General features: G+C 36.1%; 1 protein-coding gene across 1 annotated transcript in view; it reads right to left on the bottom strand.

Moving 5' to 3' along the window:
- NUP155 (nucleoporin 155) overlaps window positions 1–12,660 on the bottom strand; it is a 72,456-nt gene that overhangs the window by 43,940 nt on the left and 15,856 nt on the right. The window contains exons 5-12 of the mRNA XM_007095462.3: window positions 11,724–11,816; window positions 10,791–10,957; window positions 8,403–8,508; window positions 7,546–7,619; window positions 6,912–7,003; window positions 5,113–5,210; window positions 4,464–4,616; window positions 1,029–1,129 (exon numbers count right to left, since the gene is read on the bottom strand). Coding sequence (XP_007095524.1) covers window positions 1,029–1,129; window positions 4,464–4,616; window positions 5,113–5,210; window positions 6,912–7,003; window positions 7,546–7,619; window positions 8,403–8,508; window positions 10,791–10,957; window positions 11,724–11,816 — 884 coding nt within the window. The remainder of the gene's footprint in view (window positions 1–1,028; window positions 1,130–4,463; window positions 4,617–5,112; window positions 5,211–6,911; window positions 7,004–7,545; window positions 7,620–8,402; window positions 8,509–10,790; window positions 10,958–11,723; window positions 11,817–12,660) is intronic.

The following is a 12,660-nucleotide window of genomic DNA, read 5'->3' as shown; positions in this document are numbered from 1 at the left end:
TCTACCCCAGCTCCCTGGGCCATGTCAGAAACTTGGAAGAGCCCATTCAAACCATGCCCCCATCCCTGGGGATGCTTTCTTCTTCCTGTCATCTACATACCTTTCCTGCTCCTCATAACTAAAAGGGCTTAAGTTTGAGAATAACCAGGAAGCAGTTGGCAGCAGCTGGAACCAAAAATGCCTTTAAAGAGATGATCCCAAAAGGAGTATATTTATTTGGTTTGATCAGCATCCTCAGGGGCCAAGCAGCATGGGTTATGCGAGGGCATTTAGGATTAACAGATAGGGGTAAATAGGAGATACCAATGGGAAGGAGCATAGATGGCTCCCCTAGCCATACTCTTGGTGGCACTGGCCTCTCCTTAGCTCCTTCTATGCTGAGGGCTGAGATGAGCAGCCCAGGTGTGGGACTGGGCCAAGGCAGGCCGGGGCGGCAAACCTTACCTAGGAACTCCGTGTCAACATCATGGAATATGTGGTGATATCTGCTTTTAAAACACAACCATGTGTTTGTGTGTGTACATTTGTATATGCAGGGGAGAGATATGAAACAAGATGGGGAAAGGGTTGGTAATTCTTTAATTATGGGGGTTCGATTTATCATTCTATTTTTGTGCACACTTGAAAATTTCTACAATTAAACAAATTTTTGAATGCAGGCAGAACTATAAATTAAAGGCATCATTAAGATAAAATTCTAAGTCATAACTATAGTGGATGACCTTATAATTAAATAACTGAAAATCTAATATATTTAAATGGGACAAAAGTCATTTCAGAAAAAACATGCATTTTGGGGTACATTATGAAAACCATTCTAAAAGGGCTCCAATGTCAAAACATATTTTTAATGATTAACCAACCTCAGAGGAAAAACAAAGAATTAACAGAATTCACTTATTTTCAATTTCTAATCATATATGAGTATTCAAGATAAATATCACAACATAAAGATTCTTACAATTTTACTCTTCAGTTAATATTATAAAATATATAAAAAGTTCCTTAAGATTCTCAGGATAACTTACCTGGGTTTCCATCATTGGCTTTTGGAAAGGAAATGTATCATGGTTAACACACCACAAAATGTCATTATCTTCATTTTCTGAGGCTGCCATCAGTAGAATACCTAAAGTTTAAAACACAAAATCTTATGGAATGCCAAATAATATGCATCCCTAATTACCTTAATTAGTAATATTAGTTACTAATATTAATACATATAACACATATACATAACGTGCATCACAGTAAGTAAATAAGTTACAAAATAAACGAAAATTAATCCCCTAAAAGGACATATAATTATTGGTAGGGTAGAATCATCAAGTGTTCCAGATCTTCTACTTCATTTCTTTTGGGTAAACACTTTTTTCACATCTTAAAATTTCTATTTTTTTCCCCTAAATATAATTTATTGTCAAGTTAGCTAACATGTGTATATAGTGTATATAATACAAGTATACACTTGTATACTATAAGTGTACTTGTACACTTATAGTATATAAGTGTATATAGTGTGCTCTTGGTCTCGGGAGTAGATTCCCATGATTCTATTATTTTTTAGTGTTTATATTTATTTTTGTGAGAGAGAGAGAGAGACAGAGACAGACAGACTGGGGGAAGAGCAGAGAGAGAGAGGGAGACATAGAATCCGAAACAGGCTCCAGGCTGTGAGCTGTCAGCATACAGCCTGATGTGAGGCTTAAACCCATGAACCAGGAGATCATGACCTTAGCCAAGGTCGGATGCTCAACCAACTGAACCACCCAGGTGCCCCTTAAGTTTTCTATTTTAAAAATGTTTGCTTATTTATTTATTTTGAGAGAGAGCACAAGTGGGGGAGGGGCAGGGAGAAAGAGGGCGAGAGAGAATCCCCAGCAGGCTCTAGGCTCAATGCAGAGCCTAATGTAGGGACTGATCTCATGACCGTGAGATCATGATCTGAGCTGATATAAAGAGTCAAATGCTCCTCACTCTTTGCAAATGACATGACACTCTATATGGAAAACCCAAAAGATTCCACCAAAAAACTGCTAGAGCTGATTCATGAATTCAGCAAAGTTGCAGGATATAAAATCAATGCACAGAAATCAGTTGTATTCCTATACACCAACAATGAAGCAACAGAAAGAGAAATCAAGGAATCGATGCCATTTACAATTCCACCCAAAACCATAAAATACCTAGGAATAAATCTAACCAAAGAGGTGAAAAATCTATAGAAAGCTTATGAAAGAAATGGAAGACACAAAAAAATGGAAAAATATTCCATGCTCCTGGATAGGAAGAACAAATATTGCTAAATGTCAATACTACCCAAAGCAATCTACATATTCAATGCAATCCCTATCAAAATAACACCAGCATTCTTCTCAGAGCTAGAACAAATAATTCCAAAATTTGTATGGAATCAGAGAAGACCCCAAATAGCCAAAGCAATCTTGAAAAAGAAAACCAAAGCAGGAGGCATCACAATCCCGGACTTCAAGCTATATTACAAAGCTGTAATCATCAAGACATTATGGTACTGGCACAAAAACAGACACTCAAATCAATGGAACAGAAAAGAGAACCCAGGAATAATGGATCCACAAACGTATGGCCAACTAATCTTTGACAAAGCAGGAAAGAATATCCAATGGAATAAAAATAAAGACAGTCTCTTCAGCAAGTGGTGCTGGGAAAACTGGACAGCGACATGCAGAAAAATGAACCTGGACCACTTCCTTACACCACACACAAAAATAAACTCAAAATGGATGAAAGACCTCAATGTAAGACAGGAAGTCATCAAAATCCTTGAGGAGAAAGGCAAAAACCTCTTTGATCTTGGCCGCAGCAACTTCTTACCCAACACATCTCCAGAGGCAAGGGAAACAAAAGCAAAAATGAACTATTGGGACCTCAGCAAAGGAAGCAATCAGCAAAACTAAAAGGCAACCAACTGAATGGGAGAAGATATTTGCAAACGACATATCAGATAAAGGGTTAGTATCCAAAATCTATAAAGAACTTATCAAACTCCACACCCAAAAAACAAATAATCCAGTGAAGAAATGGGCAAAAGACATGAATAGACACTTCTCCAAAGACATCCGGATGGCCAACAGACACATGAAAAAATGTTCAACATCACTCATCATCAAGGAAATACAAATCAAAATCACAATGAGATACCACCTCACACCTGTCAGAATGGCTAACATTAACAACTGAGGCAACAACAGGTGTTAGCAAGGATGTGGAGAAAAAGGATCTGTCTTGCACTGCTGGTGGGAATGCAAACTGGTGCAGCCACTCTGGAAAACAGTATGGAGGTTCCTCAAAAAATTAAAAATAGAACTACCCAATGACCCAGCAACTGCACTACTAGGTATTTATTCAAGGGATACAGATATGCTGTTTTGAAGGGCCACATGCACCCCAATGTTTATAGCAGAACTGTCAACAATAGCCCGAGTAGGGAAAGAGTCCAAATGTCCATCAATGGATGAATGGATAAAGATGTGGTATATATATACAATGGAGTATTACTCAGCAATCAAAAAGAATGAAATCTTGCCATTTGCAACTACATGGATGGAACTAGAGGGTATTATGCTAAGTGAAATTAGTCAGAGAAAGACAAGTATCATATGACTTCACTCATATGAGGCCTTTAAGACACAGAACAGATGAACACAAGAGAAGGGAAGCAAAAATAATATAAAAACAGGGAGGGGGATAAAACATAAGAGACTCTTAAATATGGAGAACAAACAGAGGGTTTCTGGAGGGGTTGTGGGAGGGGGGATAGGTTAAATGGGTAAGGGGCATCAAGGAATCTACCCCTGAAAGCATTGTTGCATTATATGCTAACCTGGATGTAAATTAAAAATATAAAATTAAATAAAAATTAAAAAAAAAAAAGAGAGATGCTCAATCAACTGAACTACCTAGGTACCCCAACATCTTAAAATTTCTAAAGTTAGGATATAGTTTTTAATCAATGGGCTTATGAATTAATTATTAACTTTAAAAAAGCATATTTAGTACATAAAAATGTTGTCACTTTCAGTCAATGGTATCTAATATTCAATGAAATAGAATTTCATGTACTGGTTATCCCAAACACATCATGAATAAAAATGAAGCTAAACTAGTGGAATGGCAGAGATAAAAGAGACTATAAAAGCATCATCTTAGCAATACTAGTTGACATGACCAGTTTGATTTTGAAATTTAGTCTGCTGTGTTCAATTCCAGCCCCTCCCGCTAACTTCTTTCCTTTATATTGACTTTAGTGACATCAGCCTTAAGTCCATTAAGGTTCTAGGTTTTAAAACCATAATTAAGGTAAAAACCTAAAACATTCTAAATTTTATTGGAAAATTTGTTATTTTCAAATGGCTCAAAAGACGTTCTAATTTTAACAATTAAAAAAAAAACAATTTTAAATCTGATAGTATTTCAGAATTTACCTTTACTGTAAAGTGCTTTATGTACTTTTGAAGGTTTTTCCACTGTTGAAGATGCTGAGAATCCAGGAGGTAAGCGAACGTGAACCAGTGTCAATGTGTTAGGTCGTGCTAATGGCTGTCTGAATGGACAAGTGCTGAAATACAACCTTACACCTGATGATGGAGTAAAATTATACATCAGTAACAGAAAATGAAAATCCCGAGGTATATGTGTTATTGAAGCAATTCCACAGAGTAACACCAGACACCTGTTGAAGCCACACATCACTTTCCTGACTGATGCAAAGTCCTCATGTGTAATATGACCTGAAGTAGATTTCTAAGAAGCTGTCACTTGGAACTGACAGGTGAATCAACACATTTTAGTAGAAACAATCTGCAACTTTAAGCCAAGGGAGTCCTTGTTCCTATTCAGGCTCCATCACTGAATATTAGCCACTTTACTTTTTAGGCCTAGCTTTACATCTATAAAATGAGGAGAAAGAACCAGGGAAAAATTTCTAATTTTCAAAATTTTTAACTTTATGAGTTATTAATATTGATTGATAATTAATACACAAGTAAAAATATATATCTAATAATAATTTTCCAAATCTGAAGATTATCAAGTTCTAACAGCAATAGCAGACATATAAATTAAACAACATACCTGCATGTGTGACTGCCAATAACTGACAATCCAGCGATTCAGAATTTTCAATCACTGCTATTTGAACAATTGGCTTAAAAACAGAACGATCTATGGTCCTACAAGAAAGGAAAAAAACTGAAGTTTATTTTTAAAATGGTCTACTAAATATATTAATATGCTAAAATAAGACTAACTTCTTAGAAAATTAATACAACAGCAGCAAGCGCCAGCAAAAACCCCTGAATATGAGTTTACATTAATATTGTTACAAGTAACCCTTTTCTGAAAGATCATAAAAGACTAATTCCATTGGGTAAATGGTTAATGAGGAACAAGGGGTTCTCAGAGCATCAAATTATCATTGTAAAGATTACCACTAATTAAAAAGAAGGAAAAATGAAACTTTATGACAGAGAGACCTGGTAAACAGCACCTTAGCCAAGTATTCCATAGTGCAAAAACTGGTAATAGGTACCTACTGATGTAACACTACAAGGAGTTCACATCATCTATGTAATACTGGCCAAAAAAAAAAATTGTCTATTTTTTTAATCTAATGACAATGAAAAAGACAAATACAGAAAATGAGATATTCTACAAATAAGACTCCAGCACCCCACCAAATGTAGGGAAAAAGAAAGACAGTGAGACATCTGTTCTATGTCAATAAGACAAATGACCAATGTAATTCATGGGCTCTGACTGAATCTGGAGAAAAATGAAAAGAAAAACTGTTACGAGAGATTTCTGGGACTATTAAGTAATTTAATATGAACTGTATAATTACAAGATAGTATCACAAAATTATTAATTATTTTAGGTGTGGAATTGGTATTGTGCTTATATAAGAGAGTTGGGAAATGAAGGTTGAAGGATGTAAGGAGGAAAGTCATGTCAAGTCATGTCTGCAAGTTACTTTCAAGTAGTTCATAAGAAAGTCAGCAAATAAGGGAAAATGGTTAACAACTGTTAAATTTGGATAAAGGGTGTATCAGTTTTTACCATGCTGCTCTTCTAGTTTTTCTGGGATTTGAAAACAATTCCAAAAAAAAAAAAAAAACAAAAAAAACAAAAAAAACGTCGGGAGCCGAAAAAGGAAAAACTTTGTTTTAGATGGTCTGCCTTGAGAATTTTTTTTGTCACTGAAAAGCAAAGAAAACATTGATTTTTTCACTAGGATATCTCAATGCAGCAATGACCCAAGCACACAGAAAACTGAAGCTGAAAATTTGAGGCCTTTGTTAAGAAGAGAATTTTCGCACTTGAGCTAAATTAGTTGTGATATATGTAAATCATAGTGTATAGTGTCTGAAGACTTGGCTGTAGCCTTGATTCTAGTATTTATCGAGGAGTCACACTTCAGATAAATCATCACACTCATTAGTTTTAGTTTCCTCAAGAATACAATGTGGACAATACAACTGTAAAGTTCCTGTATTCCCAAAGGGCACTTGTGTCAATTATCAGACCAACTAATCTTATACAACGCAGGCCTGTTAAAAGGTTGGAGTGTTTACAAGTGGGGAACTTTGAGGCATGTAGTTTCTTAGTCATAACTCCTGTAATTGCCTGTACAGACAACCTAAACATGTCAAAGTGTACTTTACACTGTAAAACCAGTCTGCCTTGTTTCAAACCATCCAACTTCAGAATTAAGAGTCTTTCTCTAGCAGCTCAAACAGAGCCTCCAGTGTCATCTCCTTCAGCATTCCTGATCTTTTAGAGATATTTTGCAGAGAAAAGAATCTTAGTATGCTGTACACAAATAGCTTAACTATGCCTGTAAATGAAATGTCTGACAATAAATTACATATTACCTAGCAATGTTTCCAGCAGCAGAGACAATAGAATTCTGCGAAACTGAGGCAACTCTGCTCATTCCTTGTCCATCGTGGCCCAAATCATAAACCTGTGAATAAAAAATTGTACCCACTTAAACATAACTATAACCCATGTGTACTTTACAAAATAATCTTTTAAGTAATATTTTATTAAAGAGACTCCTCCTTTTCAGGGATCCTTTAATTGTGGCACTTCAAACAGATTTGGTAACATTCAGAGATTTAAAATTTCACAATAAAGGGACCCTGAGAAGTAGTTTTTTTTAAAGAATTTTTTTTAACGTTTATTCATTTTAGAGACACAGAGAGAGACAGAGCCTGAGCAGGGGAGGGGCAGAGAGAGAGGGGAGACACAGAATCGGAAGCAGGCTCCAGGCTCTGAGCTGTCAGCACAGAGCCTGACGTGGGGCTTGAATTCACAAACCATGAGATCATGACCTTAAGTCAGATGCTTAACTGACTGAGCCACCCAGGCATCCCAAGAAGTAGTTTTTTAAAAAAGCACATAGCCTATAGGAAAAGGCTAAGAGTAACTGATAACTGAATCTCCTTCTTAAAAACAGGGATGTTCTTCCCCCCACTTAAATGGCGGTATAATATTAATACTTACCTGTATTACTCCTTTCTCAGATCGTGTATATAAAATATTTCTAGAATTATCAATTGCAATTTGAAGAATAGGATCTATAAGACAAAAAAAACTCTACATTATTCTTATTTCTTCATCCAACATTTAATGACTGTTTACTATATGCTAGAAACAGAAATAATTATACTCAGTGTGTTCAAGAAACTTCCAGTTTAGTTTAATGAATCACTGTGTGAAGGGAAAAAGTTTAAAACTTCAGTCACAATGTTTTTTGAATGTATTTATCTTATCTCACTAGTTTTTAATTATTTCACCTGCCTAAATCTCTAATTCTATTAAAAACTCAGATATATTCATTTACTCATATTCAATTTGTTCTAGACAGACAAAACATGTATTAGAGGTCTCTCTCTCTCTCTCACATATACACAGTATTGGTCTAAGTACATACAACTATTTTAGACCCACGCTCTGTGATGCTACATTCATAGGAACTTGGGAATAAAACCAACACTGTCTATTTTTATAATCTCTTCTTCCTTTAAATACCTTATGAATATATACCAAATGTTATTTAATAAGACAAACTTTCAGTTACAATGAGAATTTCTGGGGGCACCTGGGTGGCTCAGTCAGTTTAGTGCCCAACTCTTGATCTGGGCTCAGGTCATAATGTCACGGTTTGTGAGTCTGAGCCCTAAGTCAGGCACAAGCGCAGAACCTGCTTGGGATTCTCTGTCTCTGTCTCTGCTCCCCGAGCCCCAAAATAAATAAGCATTAAAAAAAAAAAAAAAAAAGAATTTCAGAAGAAAACTGTGAAGTCAACAATCTGTTAAAAAAAAAAAACCTGTTTGCCAAATTTATTGTTTTCTACTTACCATCTTCTGAGAATGTAAACTGTAGCAATGAAGGAACAAGGAAAGAAAGTGCACTCTTTGAGTGGTTTATTTTCCTACATCTTTGGCTAAACCAACCTGCTTCTGCCTTAAAAGGAAAAATTGAAAGAAGGAAGACCTGTAAATGTAGGTACACCCATCAAAGCAACTACCATATACCCATGTGTACAAAAATCCTCAAATGGTAATGAAATACCAACAACTGTCAATAGACATACTATTCAGAATATTGTTTAGTCCTTTAATTAAAAACAGAAAATGTAGTTAGCCATAATCATATCACTGCTCTCAATGAAATCAGCTATTTCAAAACCTCACAGTGCTGTTAATACACCCATATTTTAGTTATCTTAAAAATTCTTTTATTTAAAAGCAGTAAAGTAAGGGCACATGGGTGGCTCGGTAGGTTAAGCATCCAACTTCGGTTCAGGTCATATCTCAGGGCTTGTGGGTTTGAGCCCTGCGTCGGGCTCTGTGCCGACAGCTCAGAGCCCGGAGCCTGCTTCAGATTCTGTGTTTCCCCCTCTCTCTGCCCCTCCCCACCCCTCTCAAAAATAAATATTTAAAAATAGGGACACCTGGGTGGCTTAGTTGGTTAAGCATCTGACTTCAGCTCAGGTCATGATCTCGCAGTGTGTGAGTTTGAGACCCACATCAGGCTCTGGGCTGACAGCTCGGAGCCTGGAGACTGCTTTGTATTCTGTGTCTCCCTCTCTCTCTGCCCCTCCCATGCTCATGCTCTCTCTCAAAAATAAATAAATGTTAAAAACAATTTTTTTTTAATTTTTTTAAATAAATAAAAAATAAAAGTAGTAAAGCAAATAAGTGCAGTTTATAAGAGCTCAAAGAACACAGGAGAGAGGTACCTGTATCATCTCTTCCCACTTCAGCTAAAAAGAAATTTTAACAGCAGCAGCCATCACAATCACAATCTACAGTGTACTTCTCAATGACTGACTTTTGCCATGGGGGAGACAGAGGTCAAGCAGGGGAGGGCAGAGAAAGAGGGAGACACAGAATCCAAAGCAGGCTCCAGGCTCTGAGCTGCCCACACAGACCCCAAAGCAGGGCTCAAACTCTTGAACCACGAGATCATGATCAAGCCGAAGTCGGACGCTCAACCAACTGAGCCATCCAGGTGCCCCTCCCTACTTTTTTGATAATGAACAAAGCTAAGAGAAAATGGGTAAGAGATACTATGTAATATAAAAAACACAGCTGACCAGGTTGTTGTCCTAGCTCTGCCACTAATTATGTGACTCTAAGAATGTTACTTTATCAGTTCCCTAACATTTACCTTATGAAAAAGGCAGTAATACAATAGGGATAAGACATAAAAGGGCATTTCAGAGTAGAGAAAACATACATGACCAAAAATACATGAAAAGATCCTCCCTCAACTCAACCAGAAAAAAAAAAAAATTTCCCTCTAATCACATCGGCCAAAATTAGTAAATTTGATAATAGTAGCATTAGGGGGGGTTGGTGGTGGGGTACATTCACAGAAGCCTGCTAAGAGTCTAAAACTCTTAGAGGGCAATATGAAAACATGAAAATACAATTTTAAATGCATATACTCTATAACCCAACCATTAGAATTAAAAGTCTCTAAACAAAAAAGTATCTACACATATACAACGGAGGCCTGCAAAAGCATTATTTGTGAAGAGAGAAACTGAAAACCTAGAAGTCCATCAAGAAAGGATTTGCTAAGGGGCGCCTGGGTGGTTCAGTCAGTTAAGCATCTGACTCCTGATTTTGGCTCAGGTCATAATCTCACAGTTCATGAATTCGAGCCCAAATTCAGGCTGCACTGACAGCACAGAGCCTGCTTGGGATTCTCTCTCTCTCCCTCCCTCCCTCCCTCTTTTTCAAAATAAATTTTAAAAAATTAAAAAAAAAGGAAGAAGAAAATTGTTAACAATTGTCTGCATTTACAGACAAATATGCAGTAATCACAAAGAAACAATTTAGTGAGAAGCCAATTAATGTAACAATAAGTAATAACCTAAGTAAAAGCATACATACAGAAAAGTACATTATGTAATTGTATACGTGTGTGTGTGTGTCTGTGTGTGTGTGTATAGACATACTTACATAAATACATAGCTATACTTACAATTATCAGTGGATCATTTTCTAAAAAAATAATATTCAGAACTGATAATGCTATTTATTTCTAGAAGAGAGGACTGGGTTTCATAGGCATGGTATAGTCAATGGAAGACTATGGTTTTAAGTGTATGTATGAATACTTTCCCTAAGAATTTATTAGTATGCTTATATACTTAGAAAACAAAAGCAAAATCTATCCCTAAAAATGAAAAAAATCAAGAGAGACAAAAAAATGTTTATAAATGCTAGACTTACTTGGTATGCTACTTCATATAAACAGCCGTCCTTTCCAGCCAAGAAAATTCTGCCATTATCAGTGGAAGTTATTGTTAAAAGGTAAGTATTATCAGTGGGAAGAGAATATAAGGGATCTGGAAGCAACTGCATTCCACCACACATACTGTCATTAAGAACTCCAGAACCTATTTTTTTTTAAAGAAAGAACACAGGAATCAGCTTATGAGCTTGTTTAAAGTTTGAGACAATCACTGCATTATCTTCAGAATTGTTATTTTTACTGAATTCTTATTGATCTATCCAAAAGCTTGTAGAACATAATTTTTAAATTATTATAAAAAGTCTGATACAATTTATTCAAGTTAAATAGAACCTATAATATGTACATACATAAAAAATTTATAACATATAATAAGTTTAATATATGTAACATTATACAACATCAAAAACTCTCCCAAATTATTAAATTTTACAAACAAGCCTAAGGATGTGATAGTAATAATCATTAATTTGAGTCACTGAAGTTCAACATTTCACCCAGATTGCCACAATGCAAAAGAAACCACTGAATGTACTAGTAATAAACCAAGGTCTTCTTACGTTAAAGGAAAGAATGTACATTTCGGTATTGTGTATGTTAAAATGGCTATTCAAAAAACTAGAAACGAAGAAATTGAAAGCACTGCTGGAAAAACTCGCTAGTGTCAACTGTTTCTCTTTTACTACCATTTTATATTGTACATTTAAGGAGTGTACGTTAATATGGTAAACATATTCAAAATACTTGTTTGGTGAAGCTCCTAACCTGAAAGGTACCATCCCTGTGGGGAAATATTATTTTGCTATGAGCAAATACTCTGGAAAGTTAACTTAGTCAAAAACATTAGCTTTTAATTATATTAAACTGGCTAACATGTTTATTTTAAAAATACCACATATGGATTGCTATACCTGTTTGTAAATTAGCATAGCTAAGTCCAAGAATCACTATATCCACAGGGGTTGCCAAAACCAGCAGGTGCCGTACATGAGGTTGAAAGATGCCTAAGATAGAGGAGACATGGGTTAGGGATTATTCCAAAAAACTCCACTTACACTATTTAAGCACTAATAGACCATGGTTTTACCATTACATCCACATCCACTATCTAAGCATCAATAGACTAATGGCTTTATCATTAAAATGAACTAGTGATTAAATAGTATACGAAGGGGACACCTGGCTGGCTCAGTGGGTAAAGGATGCGACTCTTGATCCTGAGGTCGTGAATTCAAGCCCCACGTTGGGTGTGGAGCCTACTTAAAACCAAAAATCATTTAAATAGTATATGAAATGTCTGAACTCACTTTAATTTGATGTTAAAATATTACTACCTGTGATCATTTAAATAAGCAAATAGTAATACAAAAAAGAACCATATTAAAAAAGAAACACTTCAGGGGCACCTGGTTGGCTCACTCAGTTAGTTAAGCGATAGACTCTTGGTTTCAGCTCAGGTCTTGATCTCACGGTTCTATTTTTTTTTTAACGTTTATTTTTATTTTTGAGAGACAGAGCATGAGTGGGCAGGGGGAAGGGGCAGCAGAGAGAGAGGGAGACACAGAATCTGAAGCAGGCTCTAGGCTCAGAGCTGTCAGCACAGAACCTGACGTGGGGCTTGAACCCACAAACCGTGAGATCATAACCTGAGCTGAAGTCAGATGCTTAACTGAGTGAATGACCCAGGAACCCCATGATCTCATGGTTCTTGAGACTGAAGCCCACATCATGCCCCACACTAACAGCAAGGAGCCTGCTTGGGATTCTCTCTCTCCCTCTTTCTCTAACCTACCACTCCTCTCGTGCAAGCTCTCTCTCAAAAAAAAAAAAAAAAAAAAAAAAAACAAC

The sequence above is a fragment of the Panthera tigris genome, chromosome A1, assembly GCF_018350195.1.
Source record: "Panthera tigris isolate Pti1 chromosome A1, P.tigris_Pti1_mat1.1, whole genome shotgun sequence".
NCBI classification, from domain to species: domain Eukaryota; kingdom Metazoa; phylum Chordata; class Mammalia; order Carnivora; family Felidae; genus Panthera; species Panthera tigris.
The sequence above is the reverse complement of the archived record's forward strand: the minus strand, read 5'-3'. Positions and strand labels throughout refer to the sequence as shown.